This window comes from Paroedura picta, chromosome 4 (assembly GCF_049243985.1).
Source record: "Paroedura picta isolate Pp20150507F chromosome 4, Ppicta_v3.0, whole genome shotgun sequence".
NCBI lineage: Eukaryota > Metazoa > Chordata > Lepidosauria > Squamata > Gekkonidae > Paroedura > Paroedura picta.
The window spans coordinates 110,400,013-110,424,095 of NC_135372.1; the positions used below are offsets into that span (position 1 = coordinate 110,400,013).

The window sequence follows — 24,083 nt, forward strand, 5'->3', positions numbered from 1 at the left end:
AGATTTGCTTTTTCCTGATCAATATTTATTCCACTCCAGTTAAATCTGTGAAGAAGTCTTCTGTTCCTGGGGTAACAATTACACAGTTTGTTGAGGACATTCCTAAAGGGTGCAGTACTCCTGACTTTGAACGGAAACCGATTACCTTAACATTACAGGAAGGTAAGAATCCCTGAGAATCTATTATCCATGTATGGCTTCTTTCTGCTCTGAAACAATAGTACATATTTTAGGGTTTGGGTTAATTTGAAAATTCATCTGTGACCCAACCAAAAGAGCATACCAGTAAATTCCATCACTCTTGGGGCAACAGCCCATATATATCCTGAGCCCAGCTTGGCCCCCTACCCATACTATTGCCCTTATTGTGTGAGACCTAGGGGCTCCCTGGCCTTTCCCCTACATCATACCTGAATGGACTCAACCACAAGCTATCCCCAACATTGCTGTGAAAGCAGGGAACTGGCAGGGAACATGTGGGAGGCATTCTCATGTGGTTACCCCACCTGAGAAAAGGGGAAAAGCCTGGATGCCTACTCCTGCCTCAAACCGACTCCTTTCTCTCCCTTCCCCTCTCACTTCCCTTTGGGTATGGCAGGGAGGCATGGCTAACTAACATCACCTCCAGCCCAGTCCCAGAGCTCTTCAAAGCCTGAAAAATATTCCAGGGGCTCCCCCATGGTCAAAAGGCAGAAAACGTTTGCCCTAGCAGTTAATTGGGTGAATTAACGATCAAGTGAACCTATTGAGAAAAATAAAACATGCTGTTGTTTTGACTTGGTTATTTATAGTCTGCCTTTCTCACTGAGATTCAAGGTGGATTACCCAGTGTTTATCACATACACTTAACATGACAGGACATTCAATTTAAAAAAAGCAATAAAGCTTGGATTTCAGAAAGCAAAAAACAAGCAGAAGTCTGAAAATGGATCTAAATGATGAACAAATTACATAGTACAATAAACATACTACACACTAGTGTATGGGATCTGTAATGGGATCTGTGCTTTTTTCCTAACATTTTATTTCTTATTATTTATTATTTATTTCATTTATTTATTCCACTTATAAACTCCCCTCCCGGCAAGCCAACTCAGGGTGGTGTACAACATCAAGTAAAACAATAGTATAATTAAAATAACATATTAAAACCATTTAAAACCATCTATAACTGACGGCATCACCAATTTCAGCTATCATTTCTAGTGCTGTCCCTGATCTACTGCCAGATGGGGGTGTTTTGTTTTATTTTGTTGGAAGCAGGACTCATTAGATATTATGGTAGGGGTCAATTCATGGATGCAGGAAAAAAATTTCCAAAGGAAGAGCCGGTTGTTCAGTTAATTTTTTTTTTAATTGAGTTTCATTTATTATTTGAGTCTCTCTACAAATGACTACTTATTTCTTTTGCAAGGTAAAAATGCCATTTTCCGAGCAGTGGTCAAAGGGGAACCAAAACCAGAGGTAGTGTGGAAACGCAATAGTAAGGACATTGATGATCCCCAAAAATACCAATTAAATTTCAATCCAGCAACAAATGAGTGCATCTTGCAGGTGAGGATTAACAATGACGACAAACATATGGGATGACATCTGGGAGATGTTCCAACAGTAACTTTCCTTGATTTGTACAAACTTTGTGGTGGAGAGATTCAGCAGGCCACCTTGGCTGCTGGCTACTGAGTGCAGATAGGCTGAAAACAGGGAGGGAGGGAGGGAGAGCAGGCTCTGGTTGGGCTATTAAACTAATATAAGAACTATTTATTAGAGAACTCCATTCTAGCCAGGAAAGATAAGGAAATAGTCCCTAATAGTCCCTAATCTAATCTAGCTAGTTCTATGGGGAGAGATACAGGAGGCATGCAAGCTGGAGAGAGAAGAAGGATGAAACAGAGGGAGACTCTGTGGGACAGTGGCAAAGAGATCAGAAAAGTGATTAGGCAGTGTTCCTATCTAACTCCCTGACTCTAAGGTAAAGAATCTTCTTCCCCTGTAGGCTGAGGCAGGAGACATTGCACAGGGCACATTTTCCAGTGGTAGCAACCCTAGCCTCTCACGCCTCACTTGCCACAGATCTGAGGGGAAGAAGTGCATTGTGCACTGTGCTAGACCATGCAGCAAATAATGTATTGCTCACAACAGACAGGTGGGGAACCACCTGAGCCTGTGTTTTTGAGCATTCCTCAGTTCACTGGGCGATCTTGGGCCACTCTCTCTCAGACTAACTTACCTGACAAGGTGGTGATGAGGATAAAATGGAAATGGAAAGAACCATGTACCCACATGGATGGAGGATGAGATAAGATTGTACTAAGTGAATAACAAATGTAAATCACTGCATTTGCTCACTGTTTAATCAGGTACCTTAAAATGTCATGTCTCAATATTTACTTGATCTTGTTAGATGAGATATTATAGTGGCTGCTTTTGTTTTTAATGAAATGCCGCTCAGCTAGTTTATTAACATTAGCCTATGGGATGGCAGGAAATCACTTAAGCTGATTATCCTGAGATGGGAACCCAGCGTGGATCAAAGAGCCTTCAATACACTGAAGAGATTGGATCACAGTTCTCCAAGTGTCTCATCTAGTTAGGCCCTCACAGAAGTGTCAGTGGTTGCAGGATGGAAGGCAGTCATGGGAACATGGTGGTGAGGTGGTGAGCTCCCCCTCACTGGCAGTATTCAAGCAAAGGTTGGGTACACACTTTTCTTGGATGCTTTAGGATGCTTTGGGCTAATCCTGCATTGAGCAGGGGGTTGGACTAGATGGCCTGTATGGCCCCTTCCAACTCTATAATTCTGTGATTCTATTATTCTATAACACGGGTGCATCCTTAAAGAACACCCCAGGAGAAAACCCAGGGCTCCAACTGAATCAGCCCCCAAGGATTGTACACAGGCTGTGGGACATATGTGCTCATTTCAACAGGAGTTGGAAGGAAGAACCAAAAGCCATCCACTGTCCTAACCCCTCTTTTCTTTTCAAAGATAAACAAAATCACCTCAGATGATGCTGATTTATACCGTTGCACTGCTGTGAATGAGTATGGAGAAGCCACATGCACCGCTGGCCTTAAGATTATACAGGGTAGGTTGGGCAAGGAAGCATGCTGTGAGGAACTTTGAGCCCACGTTCACCCCCATTGTTAAGGTCTGGTCAGCCGGCTTCCGTTTAAAAAGTACCAAGCACCATTTGGAGTGACAGGAAACCATGTCAAGCCAGTCTTGTGTACTGGAAGAGCTGTGAAAATCTGCATCTGCCCTGGCCAGCTCACCTGGTTACAGTGTTTCCTAAAAGCAATTGATAATTTCCTTTCACTCTTGTGTTGTTAAAAACTTAGTCACTATAGTGCAAACAAGTAGAGTTTGCTTACAGAGATTCCCCACACCCTACTCAATTGATATTTCCACCGTTCCTGTTCAATAAAACATCCCTGGACTAGCTGATTCTGGAATGAACCTACTGTGTAATATATACCAGCATTTTCTATATGCTGTTCTTCTTGAATAAAGGTTTTCCAGTTTTCTGACTTTAGAACCGAATCAATATGTTACATGATAATCTATACCATGTGCTCCAGGGCCTAAATGATTTGACAGAAGCCTGAAACACCAGAAAAAATGATCACTTGGACACTTCATCAGAGGAGGGGGGATGTGTGTGTGTGAGTGAGGGAGAGAGGCAGAGACAGAGAATCTGCCTGTCATTCTAAAGGCCGTGGTATAGAAGTGGGATCTGACATAGCTAGGGGCAACTGACCTCAGGAGACAGATACCCAGAAGACATAAGAGAGTGAAGTGAAGCAACTCATAATGTCTTTATTCTAAGTCCCAGGTTGCTTTTACCTCTTTTTGAATGCTGGATGATTAAGAACCATGGAATCTTTAAAATGAATATAAACACAAGGGCAAATTACTTTGGCTTATTCTGAAAATGCAACCAAATTCATATGCTGTTCAGATTTTGGCAAAATGTTTTGGCATGGAGATAGTGACCTGCTAATACATCTGAAAAAAATTCCTCATTTAGGTACTACTATAGTATTTTTGTCAAAAACTAAGGAAAACTCACATTTATTGGCCGACAAAGGGATTTCCATGAGACTTTAACATTTACATTACATCATTTTAAGAAGAGTTACTTTTTATACTCTGCTCTTCACTACCCGAAGAAGTCTCAAAGCAGCTTTCAATCATCTTCCCTTCCTCTCTGTACAACAGAGGTAGGTGGGGCTGAGAGAGCTCTGACAGAGCTGCTATGTGAGATCAGCTCTAACTGAACTGTTACTAGCCCAAGGTCACCCTGCTGGCTGCATGTGGAGGAGAAATGGTGAATCAAATCTGGCTTTCCAGATTAGAGGCTCCCGCTCTTAACCCTCTTAATATTATGCTTTCAATGTATTTTGGATCAGAAACATAGATGAGATCCCAGATGACCTAACACAAAAGGAAGAATGTCCTGCCGAACTCTGCATACACACAAACTGTACACTTAATTCCTCTGGATTCTGTGGGGATTGAGCATGTTTAACTTGTAGATTGGAACATCTGTCAATGCTTAGGAAAGGCATTTCTACAGCTATGTTGCTAATTAAAGATCTCTCTCTCACCCCCACCTTCTTCCTTCCTTCCCTCATAACCCCTCAGTTGGTTTTAAGAAGAAAACAAAGGAGGCCCCTTCTGCACAGCAGGGAGGTAAGTGCCTCAGCTACATGGGCCAAATCAACCTATGTGATTTTAGTCTGGCGGCCCAGAAACCAGGGGTTCAGCAGTCACTTGGCAATATGCTGACTGCCCTAAAACTCTTATTGTACTCCAAGCGTTGTAACTCCCATTTTCACTGCATGCCAATTTCTGAAATCTCTTACAGACTTGAAGAAACAGATTCAGGACTTCAGAAAAACACTAAAGAAGCGGTGAGTGATTAGAATGGGTCAATAGACAAGATGTTTTCCTTCTGTGCCAGCAATAAACAAAATAGGCAAAAGCAGCTCTTTCAAGGACAAATCTTCCCTAGCTCTGTTGCTCATTTTTATCCTGCTTTTCCTTCAGGGAGCTCCGGGCGGAATAGATGATTCTCCCCCTACCTTCTCATAATACAGAATAAAGTTCCACAGGGAATTTACTTGTTAACTCATTAATAACAATCTGCTTCCTTGTACTTCCACCGGATCAGCTTCCATGGAGTTTGTTATCAATATATCAGTAATATGAGTCTTTACGCTATTTTGCTTTGCAGCTACTTAATGTCTCTTTTTAATAAATGTTTAATTAATCCAAACAGCAGAAAAGTGCAATCTCTGTTCCCGGTAAGGAGTTCTGATGTGAGTTATATTATTTCCTGAAGCAAAAATCTCATAACTGAAAACTTCTGTCAACTGAATATAACTCTGCCAGGTGCAACTCTGGCTTGATATGATATGCAGCAGATTTTCAGTGGTGAATACTCTAAGCAACGATGTGGTATGGTGTCATGTTTTAAAATAATCAGGTGGTTTAATTTAAAAATAAAGTGAATGGATTTAGATTCCTATTCCACAAAGGGAGTGGAGTTAGGAAAAGATGTGTCTTGCCATTCCCATGAAATCTGGGCTTCTCTTCTTCTGGCTGCCCCCACAGAGCACCTTCAGCTCTTCCTAAGAAGAAAATGGACATGGAGCAAATCTGGCAATTGTTGCTTAATGCAGATAAGAAAGATTATGAGAAGATCTGCTTGAAGTATGGGGTTGTGGACTTCCGTGGGATGCTGAGAAGGCTTCAGGAGATGAAGAAAGAGAGAGAAGACAAGCAAGCCCAGGTAAGGCCATCTCTGCAGGACCAGAGCCCAGGTAAACCAATCCAAATCTGGGTTCCATGTCTGTGTCAAAACTGTGAACAGGCATGGAGTGAACATTTGCACGGAGCTCTAGAGGTCTCTATTTGAAAGCCATGTCAGTGCCAAAATAGTTGTCCTGCTTGTTGCTTCTGCCGTGAAGATCTGTTGGTGCTTAAAACTGGCCCGCGTCCATGTGGCAGTGCTTCCCTCATTGAGAGGCCCTTAATATTATGGATCTTCTCCTTGTTCTTTACAGTATATCTCCAGTATCACAAACCTGAGGCATGTCAGAGTCAATGAGGAGAAAGGAAATGCTTCATTTGATCTAGAGATGGAACTGAAAAATCCAGAAAGCAGAATTTACCTGTACAAGGTAAAAAACAAAAAAGGATCAAGTCAACTGGGAAATGGCTAGGGCACAGTGGTGGAGACCCTGCATGCACAAGGTCCCAGGTTCAGTCCCTCACATCGCTAGTTGATGCAGCAGATGTTGGGAAAGACCTGGACAGCTGCAGTCACCCAGAGTAGACAGTGTTAAACTATACGAACCTGTAGATTAACTTGGTATAAGGCAACTTCATACATTAATGTGAAGTCATGATACATAACAAGGTTCCACGGCTGGATTTGGCAACCATTCTTCCCAGGTAAGATCTTCATCTGTACTTCCACTCACAGAACTGAGGTAGGTAGCAGCCAGTGATGGTTTCCTGTCTGTTGAATGCTGTCCCCCTAAGAAAGTTCCTGTATTCCAATTTCCTCTCCACTTTCTGTTTTGTTTTTTTCCTCTTTTCCCCATGGCCTCAAATTTTCCAAAAATGGTACATATGCTGACTGGTAAGAGGTAAAAGTCTGAGGTTTTATTTTATACAAATAGGGAAGGAACGATTGAAGCAGATCAAAGGAAGCTGCTCTGAATCTAGCAAGTATTATATTTTTGCTTTTCACAGCAACAAGCAGGTACTTATTACCTTAAAGGCCCATGCAGTAAATCTCTTAGATGCAACCCTCCTGTTGGTAATTGAGGGCAGATTTTAGTAACCGTACAACCCGACCTTCCAGAACCAACACGAAAAAGCTGGAGAGATCGTTGACAAAACACCACAGATGCAAATGTTTACAAGGGTAATTTTGGGCAATGTATTGTTCTAAATTGCTTGACCTTACAATGATTTATTCAACTTCCAGTAAACCTCTTCCCTCCTCCTTCAGGATGGCCAAATGATCCATTTTGGATTTGATACTGCTGAGGTGAAGCACTGCTTGAGGAAGGTTGGTAAAAAGTACAATTTCATCATCAACGATCTGCAGCCCGAAGATGCTGGTGTGTATCAGATCAAAGTGGAGGATGCGGATGTCTTCTCAACTGAGCTGGAAGCAGAAAGTAAGGGCTTAGGCTCTATGGCCAGGATGCTGTGTCCTGAAATCCCAGCCATTAGTTTAAAAACTTTAACTATGAAAACCTAATGTTGTGATCCAGGCATTAGAGTTGCTCCTCACATTATCATTAGGAAATAAACAAACATTCTCTTTTATTTCTCTTTCCTTTTAGTGGTTTTGGTTTTCTCTTTTTTCCTGTTGGCTTCCTAGAGTTTTATATGCAGTTTATACTATACTTGCATGTACAGTATCTGTAATTTATATATTTTATAAATGTAATACAATTGAATACATAATTCTTGTTTATTGATGCAGAGATAACTTGGAAATGTGCACATTTTATGAGGAAACATGCAGGTTTCATGGAATAACATTGAGTTCAAAGAAGCAGGAAATGGCTTGAAAAGAAAGAATTATTATTTCTGCTTGCACAAGGGGGAAGCAAAATTAAAATGGGTCTGGGGGGTTGAAACTACAAAGTGGAAGTCATATGTCATATTAAATTGTACCTGTATGTACAGCTAAATCATGTGCAGGTCGTGAATATATATGCTTAATTGCATAATAGTACATATTCCAAAGACATGGAGATGTCTTATGTACTTACAGTACCTTTGAAAGGCAGATAGCAGTCATGCCACCAAAATGAGCAAAAGATTTTTTTTCTCAATGTTCCATCTAGGTTTATTTCCTCCAAAAATTAAGAGCTATCCTCCAATCGCAATCTGTTGTGTGTCTATTTACCTTCAATTTTTGTACTGCAGCCATTCCAATGAGTTTCCACTACCCGCTGGGTGAAGTGAGATGCCACGAGCAAGGAAATGCCGTCTTTCAGTGCACTCTCAACGACGCCTGCTTCGATGCTGTGTGGTTGCACAAAAACTGCCCCCTACAGCCAAGTGACAAATACGACATCTCTGTCTCAGAGGATGGCTTGATTCATCGCCTAGTCATCAAAAACACAGAGCTGTCTGACAAAGGGACTTACACTATTGACACAGGAAGCCGCTCTTCAAGTGCCTGGCTTGAGGTTGAACGTGAGTGGCAATCTAATCTTGATCTCTTACAATGCAATGCAATGTGATGAAATGAAATGAAATCAACTGGTGTAACCTTTTCCCACCTAACAGCAACTAACTGTGCAAAAGATAGGTGAAACATGTCTGTGAGCATGTCTGCCACCTGTCCATGCCCTCAGCGACAACCACCAGCCACTCAAGGTGATCAGTAGCCATCCCCTGAACCTCTTCAAGGCCATCCAACCATTGCTGAGCCTGAGACACAGAAACCCCCCACTCATGCCTGAGTCTCCAGCCCCCAGGGACTACACCAGATGCCTCACCTGGGTCCAGCATGGCATACTGGTGAAGAATGGCAGACTCTAATCCTGAGAACTGGGTTTGATTCCCCAGTCCTCTACATGCACCCAACTGTTCTCACAGAACAGTTCTCTTGGATCTCTCTCAGCCCCACCTACCATACAGAGTGCCTGTTGTGGGAAGAGGAAGGAAAATGTTTTTCTAAGCCACTTTGGAACTCCTTGAGGTAGTGAAAAGTGGAGTATAAAAAAACAGCTCTTCTTCTCGTCTACTAGTTGGCTCCATCTGAGGATATGGTTTGAATCTGTTGCAATGGCTCAGCCATATCCATTTGCTGCAGGGAATATAATGTCTATAGGATGACCAACCCAACCTCCATGGCCCATCTCAAAGTGGTGAGGGGATGAAGATGCACCACGATGCTGGGAGAGAAGATCAAGGCAATGGAGCCTAGGAAAGGTGGTAAAAGGGCATCAGTCAACAGAACCTGGCCATATCATGTGCAGACCCACAGGCATACCCTGCTCCCATGGGCTTCTCCATCCTCATCCATCCAAGCAGACACTGCAATGGCCATGGCTGCTCCATTCCTGATCGCCATTTCCTTCTGGCTTGTAATCATAGGCTGGATGAAAGAGAAGTGGCCAGCCCCCCAGGGGTTACTGAGAAGGGCCAACATGCCTGCAACAGAACCAACATCCTCTTTCCCTGGTGGCTGTAATTGTTTCCATGATCGCCCAGGTGGTGTGTGGAACCACGTCCTTGGTGGCCTCATCACCCAATATCCTAGGGCCTGGCACAGGCCTTTGTCCTGTGTGAGTTGCATACAAGGGGAAGGTAGGGATGAACAGGTGACAAGAGGGGATTCACCTTTCAATTCCCAGGAAGAGCACCATGGGTGTGAGGCTGCATCCATCCCTGATAAGAATGTGATGCTTCAACTCCACCACCTCAACAGGTGACATCATAGCATGGCCTCAGACTGGGGCAGACCTCTACCAACACCTGTTGTTGGTCGAGGGGGGCTCTAAGCCTGGGGCTCTAAGCCATTTGAGCATGCATCCATCTTATCTTATTTATTTATTCATAATTTAATTTATAACCCACCACTCCTGTATAACCTTGTGGCGGCTAATAAAACAAAGACCTAATAACATTCCATAAAACAGAATCAATACAACAAACAAATTGGTGGCAGACTAAAATCCCCTCCCTGCTCACAGAAGAGGTCAAGTGCTTTGGGGGTTGAATAGAGAGCAGTGTAGACCTTATTTGCTCCAAGCACCTCCAAGTAGCCCAAAGCTTAAGGGAGGTCCACTGCTTAAACAAAGACAGTTTTTTCCAGGAACCATGGGCCAGGAGAGAGACACTCTGCCACCATGCACCAGAGAGCATGATAGCCAGGAATTGCAGAGCTTCTTCCGGTGGTAGCAAACACCACACTGGAATGCTGGATCACCAGCCCGTAGATGGGCACTTCCTCTATCACAGTCCAATTAGGTTGTCAGCAGGTGGTCCAAGCACAGCCAGGGGAATACGAAGGTGACACCAGCCACCTTTGGACTCCCTGCTCTCCAGTAAGCAGAGGATGGCTGTAGTCCAGTGGCAGTGTACACACCCACAGAAGGCAGTAAATAACTGGCAAGGCATGTGGATGGCCATACAGGGGAGACCCGGAGTAGCAGTGAGGATATGGCACAGGGCCTTTAGAAGAAGAAAAAGAGTTGGTTCTTATATGCCACTTTTATCTACCAGAAGGAGTATCAAAGCAACAACAGATACCCTTTGAGGTGGGTGAGGCTGAGAGAGCCCTGATATTCCTGCTTGGTCAGAACACTTTTATCAGTGCTGTGGCGATCCCAAGGTCACCCAGCTGGCTGCATGTGGGGGAGTGCAGAATCGAACCTGGCTTGCCAGATTAGAAGTGCGCACTCCTAACCACTACACCAAATTGGCTCTAGACCCCATCCTTGTAACTGCTGACTATGTCTGCCAGAAATGAAACAGCAGAATGCAGCACACAACTAGGCCCACCAACAGATCAAGCCAGCTAAACCTGTTGCCCCTGTTGTCTGCACCTCATGGAGCTCCAGGCTTGTAGAAGCCCTGGGTATCACCAGGCTCTTCGCCATCTGTGCCGTGCTCTACAACACAGATATCCAGCAGCAGCTGCCACTACCCTTGCAGGGAAGGATCCTGGGTACAGAGATAGGCCCAGTGGAACTGCCTCAGGAGGCCCAGAACATCTTGGATATCACCAAGTGGGAACAGGTTTGGCAATGTATTTGGTGGGAAGAACACTGAGATGGCACTTCCCCCTGGGAATACCCTGACAATGCATGCATATTACAGTGACAGGAGGACAGTGGGTGGGAGTGGAGTCCTGCCCCAGCTAGCCCAACATTACATCCCTCTGTACATCACACTGTCTGCCCTCTGTAGGCCTCGTTCTCCCTGCCCCCATATAATACCACCCTCTGGCCTTGCCCCTTAGCAGAGATGGACTATGCATGGCATCAGCCACATTTGCTATTGCACATGGCTCACCTCTGCTCTCAGCCAGGAGAACCTCCTATCTAGCTGTGAGGAATTGAGACCAGTGGCTTAGAGGGGTCAACGGGAAATGGGGTAGCTTGCTGCAGGCAATGGCAGATGACCAAGTCCACAGTTCATTGTTGACTAGACTCTGCAGAGGATTGGAGGGATCTCTGAAGGGTGCTGCAGCCTTCAGCATCCGAGTGCAGTGTTCTCCTCCTGCACCTCACGAGTTCAGCCCTTTGAATGTGTGTCATGGAAATGATGGACCTAATGGGGAGCACCAGCCATTCCCAGACCATCTTGCAAGCCATGGGCTCTCTGGCAGCTGGCTTCCTCATTGTGCCTGTCTGCCAACTGACAGAACCCTGAACCCCAGCTGCAGGGGGGGGGGCAAGGCTGAGTGTGGCTGCAAACCCTGAGCATGACAGGATGGGGCTCCTGGGGGGGGGTTGGCATCAGGGCTCAGCATAGGGGGGGGGGTGGCGCTTGTCTTGCTCTGTGATGGGGAAGGGGTTCCATTGCATGGCTGATGCACCAGGCTTCTCCTGCTGCTGGATGAGGGGCTGCTGTCTTGGCTGGTCCAGTTGGCATGCCTGCTGAAAAGTTAAGGATGAATATTTGCAATAGTATGGGAGACTCTCTGTGATGGGAATCACATCCTTAGGCATCTGCTGGCCCTCTGTGGTTGTTCCCTGCACACTCTGTCAGTGGTATGTGCCTTTGTATGGTGCATGCATTTCCCATGTATGTTTCAGCTGCCACCATGAAGCGAGATGTAAAGTTCTACAGTCACACAGTCACACATAACTTAGTATCTGGCCTGCTTGTGCCTAACCCAAAGCTTATATGGATGCAGCACCAGGCAAGAGTGGGGGGGGGAAGGGATCAATAGACGCGGGTCATGCTGCCCATCATCCTCCTTGTATGTGGGGCTTGGCTCAGCCTGAACTCAATGGGCTCCTATGGGCTATCTAGAGGCCTTTTGCAGGCATAGCTCTGTGTTATTCCAAGGCTGGGGTGGCTTCAAGGACCAGCTAACACCTGCCATGCCCCCTGACGTGCCCCTTTCCCTGCTGGTGCAGTGTTTTACCCCCAGGTGGAGGCCCACGGCATTGCAGCAGTCTCATCCAGCCTCAACAGAGTGCTATTGGGTTGCTCTAATAATGTATCTTTGATATGCACTGGCTTAGTGGCTGGATGAGTTCCCTGCACACCTTTGGCCCCTCCATTTAGGGTTGTGCTGTAAAATTATGAAGTAACTGGACATAGGAGGTGGTTCTTTAAATAGAGGACAGACACTGACTAGATCCTATCTTTCCTCCAAATTATTGTTTTATCCAGCATGACTTCCTGTTATATCTGATGGAAACTGCAGTTTTTGCATCCTCCTGAACTGAATCAGACCTCCTGTTTTAATGTTTTATTAATTTATTAATGTTAATTTTATTATTTTATTAATGTAGTTCTCATTCCATTCTTGCACTAAAGCGCATGTTGCCCCATTTTGCTTTGTATAAATTGTCTTGATGCAGCTGCCAAAGGAAAGAGAAAACAGACTGAAGGAGACAGTGATAAGGCTGGATGGAAGGGCAAGCTTCTAGAAGATGGTGCTAAAAAACTTCGTCAAGGAGAAGGGCATGAAGACCAAGATTCCCTTTCAGGCTTCAGCATGGGCAAAGATGGCCTGTATAGAGATGGCAGTGGAGAAGTTCATGGTTCTTTGAGAAAAGATGGAAGAGAAATGAATATGGGACAATTTTCTGGAGCAAGAGGAGATATGATAGAGGGGACTGAGTCTTCTAGATTTGCAGGGTATAGTAGTGGACTTATGGGACTGGATCAGAACACCATGCTTGATGGAAGTGGTGTTAGTGGAGGTGCAGGTGGTTTGGCTGGCATGGGAGCATTTAATGGAAAGGATATGCTGGGTGGTATATCTTCTGATGCAGGATCTGGAAGTGTAGGTGGACTACATGTTGTACAGGGAAAAGATTCTATGCTGAATGGAGATGGTATTGGTGGTCTGAGGGCTGGAACAGGAGAGCTAGAAAGGTTTTATGACAAGAAGGGAGTAGTTGGTGGGTCTGGTGGACCTACAGCTATGCTTGGTGATGCTGGAAGTATGGATGGTATGCAAGGTGGTGGTATGGGCTGGGCTGGAAGTGGAGGCTCAGCAACCAAAGGTGGACTCTACGGAGAAATTGGTATGCTAAATGGGGTTGGTATCATCAAGGATAGTCCAGGAAATGGAATGTATGGCAGAGATAGTACACTAGATGGTGCTAGTGCTGGTAGGTTTGGAGCTGGGCATGAGGGTGTAGGAGGACATTATGGAAAAGATAAGTTAGTTGTAGCAGGTGCTGGTGGGTCTGGAGGTTCTGGGGATGCTGGAGGACTCCATGGCAAGGATGGTGCATTCACAGCATTAGGAAGTGGTGGACCAGGATCTGCTGGTGGCATTCTTGGATTATCTGGCAAAGACTGTATGCTAGCTGGAGCAAGTGGTGGTGGACTTGGTGGTGTTGGAGGCATGGGTGGATTCTATGGTAAAGATGGTCTACTAGCTGGTGCACATGCAGGAGGAAGTGATGGAGGCATAGGTGGATTCTATAATAAAGATGGTATGCTAGTTGGAATAGGGTCTGGAGGACCTGGTAGTGCTGGAAGCATGGGGGGATTGTATGCCAGGGAAGGCATGCCAGTTGGAGCAGGTAGTGGTGGAGCAGGTGATGCTTGGGAAACAGGAGGAGTCTATGGTAGGGAGGGTTCAGTAGCTCATTTAGGCAGTGGAGCATCTGGTGGTGATGGGAGCTTAGGCAGACTCTATGATAAAGTTGGTATGCCAATAGGAACAGGTGCTACAGGACCTGGTAGTCCTGGGGCCACAGGAGGAGGCTATGGTAAGAATGGTATACTAGCTGGAGCAGGCACTGGCAGTGATGGGGGTGTAAGTGGACAGTATGGCAAGGAAGGTATGCTTGCTGGAGGAGGAGGTAGAGGTCCTGGTAGTGCTGGAGGCATAGGTGCTTTCTGTGGCAAAGATGGTATGCTAGCTGGAGCAGATGCTGGTGGACTTGGTGGTGGTGGTGGAGGTACAGGTGGGCTGTATGGCAAAGAAGGTATATTATCTGGAATAGGTGCTGGTGGACCTGGAGGTGCTGGAGGAGTAGGAGGACTGTATGGCAAAGATGGTATATTATCTGGAGCAGGTGTTGGTGGACTTGGTGTTAAAGGAGGCATAGGTGGGATCTATGGCAAAGATGGTATACTAGCTGGAGCAAATTCTGGTGGACCTGGAGGTGCCGGAGGCTTAGGTGGACTGTATGGCAAAGATGGTATGCTAGCTGGAATAGGTGCCAGTGGACCTGGAGGTGCTGGAGGCATAGGTGGGGTCTATGGCAAAGATGGTATGCTAGCTGGAGTAGGTACTGGTGGACCTGGAGGTGCTGGAGGCATAGGTGGGGCCTATGGCAAAGATGGTATGCTAGCTGGAGTAGGTACTGGTGGACCTGGAGGTGCTGGAGGCATAGGTGGGGCCTATGGCAAAGATGGTATGCTAGCTGGAGTAGGTACTGGTGGACCTGGAGGTGCTGGAGGCATAGGTGGGGCCTATGGCAAAGATGGTATGCTAGCTGGAGTAGGTACTGGTGGACCTGGAGGTGCTGGAGGCATAGGTGGAGTCTATGGTAAAGATGGTATGCTAGCTGGAGCATATGCTGGTGGACCAGGAGGTGCTGGAGGCATAGGTGGGGTCTATGGTAAAGATGGTATGCTAGCTGGAGCATATGCTGGTGGACCAGGAGGTGCTGGAGGCATAGGTGGGGTCTATGGCAAAGATGGTATGCTAGCTGGAGCATATGCTGGTGGACCAGGAGATGCTAGAGGTGTAGGTGGGCTTTATGGAAAAGATGGTATGCTAACTGGAGTAGGTGCTGATGGACCTGGAGGTGCTGGAGGTGTAGGGGGGCTATATGGCAAAGATGGTTTGCTAGCTGGAGCAGGTGCCAGTGGACCTGGTGGTACTGGAGGCATAGCTGGTCTCTATGGGAAGGATAGTATGCTAGTAGGAGGTGGAATTGATGGACCTGGAGGTTCTGGAGGGATCGCTGGAGTCTATGGCAAGCATACTGTACTAGCTGGAGTAGGAGGTGGTGGACCTGGTGGTGCTGGAGGTATAGGTGAATTGTATGGCAAGGAAGGCATGTTAGCCAGTCCTGGTGGATCTAGTGGTACTGGAGGCATCGGCAGAGTCTGTGGTCAAGATAGTGCGATAGTGGGAGTAGGAGCTGGTGGAACTGTTATTGCTGAAGGCTTAGCTGGACTCTATGGCAAAGATGGTATGCCAGTGGGAGTAGGCGCTGGTGGCGTTCCTGGTGCTGGAGGTGTAGCTGGGTTGTATGGGAAAGATGGTATGCTAGCTGCAGTAGGTGCTGGTGGAGTTGCTGGTGCTGGAGGCATAGCTGGACTCTATGGCAAAGATGGTATGCTAGCTGGAACAGCTGCTGATGGACCTAGTGGTGCTGGAGGCATAGCTGGACTTTATGGCAAAGATGGTGTGTCAGCCAGAACAGGTGGACCTGGTGTTGCTGAAGGTATAGCTAGAGTGTATGGCAAAGATGGGGTGCTTGCTGGAACAGGTGCCAATGGACTCAGTGGTAGTGGAGGTGTTGCTGGGCTGTATGGGAAGGATGGCATGCTTGCTGGAGCAGGTGCAGAGGGATCTGGTGGTGTTGGAGGCATACCTGGTCTCTGTGGCCAGGATGGTATATTAGCTGGAACAGGCATCAGAGGACCTGGTGGCATAACTGGGCTATATGGAAAAGATGGTATGCTATCTGGAACTGGTACTGGAGGACTCAGTGGCTCTGGAGATATAGCTGGACTGTATGGGAAGGATGGTATACCAACTGGAAGTGGAGCTTGTGGACCTGGAGGTGCTGGGGGTATAGGTGGACTCCATGGCAAAGATGGGATGTTAGCTGGGGCAGGTGCCAGTGGGCTTGGTGGTTCTGGAGGCATAGGTGGACTTAGTGGTGCAGGAGCTGGAATTCATGGAAAGGATGATATACTAGCTGGAGCAGGTAGATTATATGAGAAAGATGGTAGGCCTGCTAGAGCTGGAGTTGCTTGGCTTAGTGAAGGAGTAATAGGTGGTCCCTATGATAGGGATGGGAGAATAGGTGGTAGAGGTTCAGGAGATAGAGGCATTGATGGCTCACTGTCAGGTGTTCCTGGTGAAGAGTTCCTGAATTACGATCAGTTATCTGGTTTTTATGATGGTGGAGTCCAAGCTGGTGACAGAAGAAGACAACTGTCTGTCACTGATGCCAGTGGACTTATTTCAGCTGATATCTTAAGAACCAGGGACAGGAAAGGAAGAGGAGGAATTCTGCTTGAAGAGGAAATGAGAGGTATGTGTAATTATCTTGTGTTAAAATATTTTAATTTACACTTGTAACACCTGATACATAACAAATGCCTTTTCAAAATGAACTGTTTTGTCTTTTTTGTCTGTTCAGAACCACATTGTCGTTTCACACAAGGTTTATTTGATGTCCATGCCCAGAAAGGAAAATCAGCTGTCTTCTCATGCAGCCTCAACAATGACCAGCTTGAAGGATCCTGGTATAAAGATGGCTTCAAGGTATGTTGTCAGTAACTCATTCTTTTTTTAGATGCTTGGTTTTCCTTGTATTATGAGAAGGCTTTTTGAACCATTTTTACTAAGAGTGGTATATGCATTTTGGTGCATTATAGGATCATCTAGAAAGGTGAAATGCTTTACCTTTAAGAACTTACTACTTAATATAAGTTTCTTCCTGTCACATTCCAAAGAGAATATTTATTCACAAGTGGCATTGTCCAACTTCTTGCTACTCAATATTCTTAAAAGCACATTTTATGTTTTTTTCCCAGTTAAGTACACAAGAGAAGCCATGTTGGATCAGGCCTGTGGCTCATCCAATCCAATACTGTGTGCCACACAGTGGCCAAAACCAAATTGTCATCAGGAGGTCCACCCAGTAGGGCCAGAATTCCAGAAGCTCTTTCACTGTTGCCCCCCAGCACTAATAATTCAGAACATCACTACCCTGGACATAGTGTTCCATTTATATGTTTGTGTCTAATAGCCACTGATGGACCACAGCTCCATATGTTTAGCCATTCCCCTCTTGAAGCTGTCTGTGCTTGTAGGCACCATCTCTTCCTGCAGCAGTGAATTTTATGTGTTAATTACTTGTTGGGTTAAGAAGTACTTCCTTCTATCTGTTCTGTGCTTACTAGCTCATTAATTACATTAATGCACCCATGTAAGAAAGAGATAAAAGTACTTCTTTCTCTACCTTCTCTCTCCCATGCATAATTTTGTAAACTTCTATCATGTCACCCCTCAATCATAATTTTTGCACGCTAAAGAGCCCTAACCTCTTTAACCTTTCTTTATAGGGAAGGTGTTACATCCCCTTAATCGTTTTTATTTGCCCTTTTCTGAACCTTTTCCAATGCTACAGTATCTTTATTGAGGTGTGGTGACTAGAACTGCATGCAGCATTCCAAATGAGATCACACCATAGATTTATACAGGGACATTATGATGCTGGCTGATTCGTTTTCAATCCCCTTCTTAATAATCCCCAGCATAGCTGTTGCCTTTTAAAATTACAGTTGAACATTGAGTCAGCATTTTCAGTGAGTCACCTGCCATGACTCCAAGATCTCTCTCCTGAGCAGTTATTACAAGTTCAGACCCCATCAATGTATATTTATTAGAATTTTTGCCTCCAATGTTCATCACTTCGCACTAGCCCATGTTGAAAATCATTTGTCATATTGACATCCACTCACCCAGCCTCAGCAGGTCCTTCTTTAATACCTCACAGTTCTCTCCGGTTCTTACTGCCCTGAACAACTTAGCGTTGCCTGAAAATGTAGCCACTTCAGTGTTTGTTCCCAACTCCAAATAATTAATGAACGAGTCACATGGAAATGGGGTCACTGTGGACAGGCAGGTAGTTGTGAATTTCCTGCATTGTGCAGTGGGTTGGAATCTTTAAGCAGTGCTTTAAAACTCAAGACCAGGGAGTAGTATGAAAAGCAATACAGAGAAACCATCTGGCTTTGGTACTGTCTGTATTCCTGAGTAGGGTTAGGCATGAACCACATTTTTGCTGTTTGGTTTGTGGTTCATAGCTCTTGAAGCTGTCTGTGCAGGTTGCCCTTGAGAGTGCAGGTTGCCCTTGAGGTGATGTTGCCTCCATAGACCCATATGAACCAGGAGGTTGGAACCAACCCAGTTCGTATCAGTTTATGGACTATCTAGAGTATAAACCCCTGCCATTTAAAGTATAAACTCCTGCTTCCCATATAAAGTCATGGGGAGCAGAAAGCAGGGGTTTTTAAATGGCTACTTCTTTGTTAAAACAAAAAGCTGAGTGGCAGGGAGCTTCCTGTCACTCGCCGGTTTTTCTTGGCCACATCAAAATATGTGAAAATTTGTGGCAGTTCTTCACTTTGCAAACGTTGCTTCATTAATCATAAACCAGCCAAAATTCATGACGAGCTTTTGTTTATCAGCCAGTTCATGCCCATCCCTGTTCATGAATATTGTAGCTATGACTTGGCTTGTTGTCTGTAATGTACTGTGTTGCATATACTTTCTGAGAAAGATGATAGCTCTATCTTTTACTCCCTTCCCTACAAGGTAACAGGACTGGAGGGCTTCTCTGTTAAGAAGGAGGGTGCAGTCCATAAGCTGATAATAGATGATGTACAAGAAAGCCATTCTGGGAAATACAAATTTGAAACTGAAGGTATCCAGACAGAGGCATCTCTTTTTGTTGAAGGCAAGTAAAGTCAAGCTTTGTCAATTATTAAATGAAATGATGTTAAAATGCAGCAGGTGGAATTGTGCACATAATGCAATGTTTGCAGAGTGCCTATGTACAGTCATGTTTAAAATGTTCTGTTAATAAATAATTAAAGCACCATAATGCCTAACTATGGCTTTTAGATGCTACAGATCTCTTTTCTTTGAAATTCTAGGAAAATAGTGGCTTTGAATTCCTAAATTCCCCTGCTTGCAGAAAGGTAACTTTCAGGGCTTTTCTGCACACTGGGCATTATCGTGTGAAGCCTGCTGTATGGCAAAATGTGAGAAATAATCATGACTCACCGGCACTCCACATCTCTCAAGCTGTCTTGAATGTTTCTGGACTATTTTTGTGCATCTTGCACTCCTCATTCGCTGCTGGAAACGTGAGAGGAGAGAGAAAGTTGCTTTAGTCTTGTTTCACTTTGGCTTGCGTACTACTGTCACCAACCCATCTCCTCCCAGCATGGCTGATTGACATATGAACTTCCAGTGACCGCCAATTTTTTAAAAAAATAGACGTATTAATTTAAATGCCTATCTGAATATTCATAGAAGCACAAACAATCACAGCTGAGGTGCCTGTCTGCCTATTTGTTGCTCCAGCAATTCTCCATTTTTAAAAAGAACTTCACGTCCCAGGAAGAGGGGAGAAGGAGGCAGGTATGCGGGCAGGACATTGGAGGCGGATGTAGCACTTCTTTGCCTCCATACATTTCTTGTGCTGGTGGCCTACTGGTTGTCTGTTGGGTGATAGCGCTTTTTAGGTTGGTGAATCCATTTTTTGAGATTCACCAACTTGCGCTTTAAAATGGCAGATGTAGTGAACAGTTTGCTGGCCAAATGCGGGAGGTTGGTGACATCATGTGGAGCAGCCGGAATATAGCGTCTCCAGATGGTCAGCATGACGCTACATTTATGGCATACAGAAAAGCCCTGAGTTCAGCCATCTCTCAGCTTCTATTTGAATTTCCAGTTTTCTTCTTAGTACCATTCTTTTCAACCTTTTGTGCATTTTTTTCAGTTGGCCTGACATTTTTATTTAAAGGCGTTCCTTTTTTTCATTCATTTCTTGCTTCCGTTTCCTTTCTTTTTTATTCAAAATTTCTTTCTCAAAACCCCTCACGGCATAAAGAAGATCAACACAGCAATCTCCTCTTGGTCCACTACCAGCCTCCATGTCTTTTATTCTAGAAGCTGTTAACAATGCTTCATGCCAACATACTCTAAAAACTGTTCCTGCACAAAAAGCCTAAATTCTTCCTCTATAATCTCCCTTTCTTGAAGTATTTCCATAGCCGAAGCAGGCAGATGATTTAGATACGCTGATGGGGGTGCATTAATTTGTTAATAAATCTTATAAAACTTCACTCTCATTTCAGAAACTGAAGCAATAGTGCCATGTGCAATTTCGAAAACAGCAAAGCATTCCTTTGCAGAGGTTTTTCTCCTTGCTCCCAAAGCTATGTGCCATGCAAGGTCTCTAGAATTTTCCTCCTTCTAATATTTTTCAAGAATAGTGTCATCTGTTATTAGTGCTCTTGCATGTACTCACCAAACAGAATTCTCTGTTTCCCTTGCTGGTTTAGGTGAAAGACCCCAGATTGTCTTTACTTGCACCTTTATAACTGCTGCTGAAATCTTAGTTGCACAGGCAGCTTGCAAAACTTCTGCCAACTCAGTACATTGATTGCTGTGGCTCTGCTGTCCCTTCAGAAATAACTCCTCAACCTCAGGTTTTACTTCAGAGATTCTCCGATGTGAACCTAGTCCTGTTGGGTTTGGCACTGCCACAGTGGTACTGATCCTGCTGCTGGGACGGCCTTGCACCCCCCCCCCACACACACACAAACATACACTTTGTTTTCACTGCAGTTATTCTTTGGGACATTCTGCTGGGCTTCTTGCCTAGCTATTTTTCTCCTTTGCAAACAATGGAGGATGGGGCACCTTCTTTGGAACCCCCTGGTCCAATCTTTTTGAAACATGGGAATTCTTTTATGAACAAACTCTAACAGCTATTATGTAAACATGGTGCCTCTACCTCAAACCCTGCCCCCTACAGATTACCAAATAAACTCAGGCTAGATTTGCCATTGACTTTAATAGCCCAATAGGATATAATAAAGCTGAAAATATTTGCTATTCCCAAATATTTTCAGGTGTTTTCAGCATTGACTATATCAAGAGGGTGGCAGGTTACAGTATATGAGCAATAGAGTTGTGAGTGCCCTGCATTGTGTGGAGGGTTGGACTAGATGACCCTGGAGGTCCTTCCAAGTCTGTTATTCTATGATTTCATGAGTGCTGAATACAGAGCAGAGAATTTGTGTTCAGTGTCAAACTACCACAAATACCGATAAGGGTATTTATTGGTATGTTGTGGGGTTTATTAAACCAAATGCACATGCCTAGTTGCTGGTTGGGGAGAGGAGAGCTCACTTTTCTCTTTTGCTTCAGTCCCTTCCTGGGACTCTATCTCCTTGGCAACATTTTTAAAGCTCCACTGCCATCTCTTTCATGTATCCTATCTTTGTTATTCAGCCTCTGATCCTTTCGCCACTCCCATCCATGTCTGATGCTTATTGCAAAGCTACCACTGTGTTGTCTTTTTGTTCTCCTATATTTCTTATGACATTAATGCTAGTCCAACAATATCAAGGCAGTGGAGAAGTAGATGATGGATTTTGTGTTGGAGGATGTCTGTGGAAGAATTTCAGAATACCTTCCTGGATTCAATGATGTTCTTGTCCATGATATCAAGATTTTCATTTCCTTTGGAGGTTGTGGGTTATTTTAAAAAGTTCACACCAGTTCTGTACCTTGGGTAAATTCAATGTAGTCTTTGCTTCTGTGTGGTTAGATCCTCCAAATGTTGATGCTGCTGTCCTGGAGAAACTGAAGAACGAGCCTGTAGTGGTGAAGGCAGGAAAAAATGCCATGGTCAAGATTCCATTTGAAGGCAAAAAGCCAATCAGAGCCACTTGGCTAAAGGATGATGGTGAAATTCTTGATGATGCCAGGATCCACATTGACCATTCCGATAACTTCACCCGACTTTCTATATCCAGCACCAACCGGAAGGACTGTGGGGATTACAAGGTGAAGCTGAAGAATGACAGTGGAAGCTTGGAAGCATCTCTTAAACTGGTAGTGATTGGTGAGATGTCCTCTAGTATTCAGACATTCGTTCTTATGAAATGAAGAAACCAATTTATAGATGGCTTTTAGGTTAGAACTATAACACACAGTCATCAGGAAGGCCTTCTGTGGAAGGTAGGCTTACCAGGAAGCTACTAATCGCAGGCAAATTCTTGGTTAATTGTTGTTGATGCCTGCCAACACTCATCTGGTTAGCAGATGGAAGCAGGTCAGCAGAAGGGGGGTGGGGTGGCAAACTGTCACCATTCAGACATCAAATCTGGCAGGACTTGGAGGCAACCCATTGCACTGGGACAATGTGCTAGCATTTGCCCAGAAGCTTCATAAGGTTTTGGTGCGATTGCTAGAGCATTACACCACAGTGATGCTGTCACTTCTGGGTTGCCACAGAAGTGATGTCATCATGCAGCAATGAAGATAGGTGCCCCTCCTCCAGTAAATTCCCACTCACCTCCTCCCATCCCCTGCTGGTTGCCAGCCATGCAGCCTCAGGCCTGACAATGCTTGTGGAAGCCACAGCCTTGCATACTACCTTGGCCCAGACTTGACAACCCCTAGTTAAGTTAAAGGGCTTTCATTGCTGTAATCTGCTTTGGGCCCTGGCTAAAGACAAATGTATATTTAAAAAGGAGAAGTTGCATTGTCAGATTCTTGTTTACATTAATACTTCTCATAAGCATACCAGCAAATGGAACACTGATACACCCACTGCTGCCCAGTTACCACTTTTGACTTTATGAAGATAGTTTCAGAGGCTAGCTGTGTTGGTATGCAAGAGAACAGTGAGATTCTAAGGTGTTACTGAATTCAAATTATGGTGTCCTTTGAGAGACAGGACACAAAGCACTCCTCATCCAATTCCTGAGACAGTAGGAGACTATTTCCCTTCTGGCTCAGTTACCCAAGAATGGACTGCTGATGTTTCCAAGAGAATGGGAAAATAATTAAAAGGCAGGGGAACAAGCAGGGAGGAAATGCATATATACTGGCCATTTGATTCACTGGCATGCTAAAGAATGACATTAAGATAAAAAGAGAGCTGACCAAGCAATCCCATTTTTTGAGCTCTTTAAAATCTCACGTCCATCTTCAGGCTAAATCTTTGGATGGGAACCTCAACAGATCTTGCCACGTGCCTGTTCTAGTAGCAACCTTTTCCATATTCTTTGTTTTTCTCCTCCATTCAGATAAGCCTCAAGCACCTGTGGGTCCGGTAGAAGTTGTTGACACATCCACAAGTGGCATAACTATCCAGTGGAAGCCCCCAAAAGATGATGGGGGCAAGCCGGTACAAAAGTATATTATTGAGAGGCAGCAGGTTGGCAGAAAGACCTGGCTGACATTGGGTGAAACCAATGGGAGCAGCACTGTTTTCACCACCAACAAAGTGGAACATGACAAAAGCTATGTCTTCAAAGTAAAAGCAGTCAGTGCTGAGGGAACCAGTGAGGCACTTGAATCTGAGGAGGTGATGGCTGCTACCAAAGGTATGTTTGTCAGATATTTTCATCTAACATCACATCAAATTATTAAGGAATGGTCACATAACTGAAATGTGAACCAGGTTCAATTGGATTTGAATGTTCTCATTCCAAAATGTGAAGGGTGCTTCTGCCAATGGGCCAGCCATCTAATTGGCTCTTGGGAGGGAGGGCCTTCTCCCCCAAGCGCCACTCAGAGGAGCTGGTATGCTGTTGGGAAACTCGGGGGGGGGGGCTGTGATTGGCCCTCATTGGGCGACATTCCACCAATAGGGAGTGAGGGCCAATCAGAGGTCTGCCATGTCATCCAAAGGCTCTTCAGCCTGAGGAGCTGTCACCAGTTTAGGCCAAGAGCTGGGTACAGCCAGAAAGCACAAACAGGAATGTGTTTTCGCTGTCCGATCCCAATATTACCATGCACAATGAAGAGAACATTTTATTTGAAGTGAGGACATGTCGCTTTGCGGTCCTGTAGCTATGCGGACTGCACCTTTATTTCTTTCCAAATCTCCATCAG

At 44.9% G+C, this 24,083-nt stretch overlaps 1 protein-coding gene across 4 annotated transcripts in view; it reads left to right on the forward strand.

The window, feature by feature from the left end:
• IGFN1 (immunoglobulin like and fibronectin type III domain containing 1) overlaps positions 1-24,083 on the forward strand; it is a 50,193-nt gene that overhangs the window by 10,856 nt on the left and 15,254 nt on the right. For 3 of the 4 annotated variants that reach the window (XM_077335014.1, XM_077335012.1, XM_077335013.1), the window contains exons 3-16: positions 40-162; positions 1,415-1,554; positions 2,990-3,089; positions 4,649-4,696; positions 4,872-4,917; positions 5,621-5,798; positions 6,073-6,189; positions 7,029-7,200; positions 7,961-8,233; positions 12,586-16,464; positions 16,573-16,697; positions 18,756-18,897; positions 21,787-22,083; positions 23,273-23,572. In XM_077335014.1, coding sequence (XP_077191129.1) covers positions 40-162; positions 1,415-1,554; positions 2,990-3,089; positions 4,649-4,696; positions 4,872-4,917; positions 5,621-5,798; positions 6,073-6,189; positions 7,029-7,200; positions 7,961-8,233; positions 12,586-16,464; positions 16,573-16,697; positions 18,756-18,897; positions 21,787-22,083; positions 23,273-23,572 — 5,940 coding nt within the window. The remainder of the gene's footprint in view (positions 1-39; positions 163-1,414; positions 1,555-2,989; positions 3,090-4,648; positions 4,697-4,871; positions 4,918-5,620; positions 5,799-6,072; positions 6,190-7,028; positions 7,201-7,960; positions 8,234-12,585; positions 16,465-16,572; positions 16,698-18,755; positions 18,898-21,786; positions 22,084-23,272; positions 23,573-24,083) is intronic. The other variant, XM_077335015.1, reaches the window with a different exon arrangement.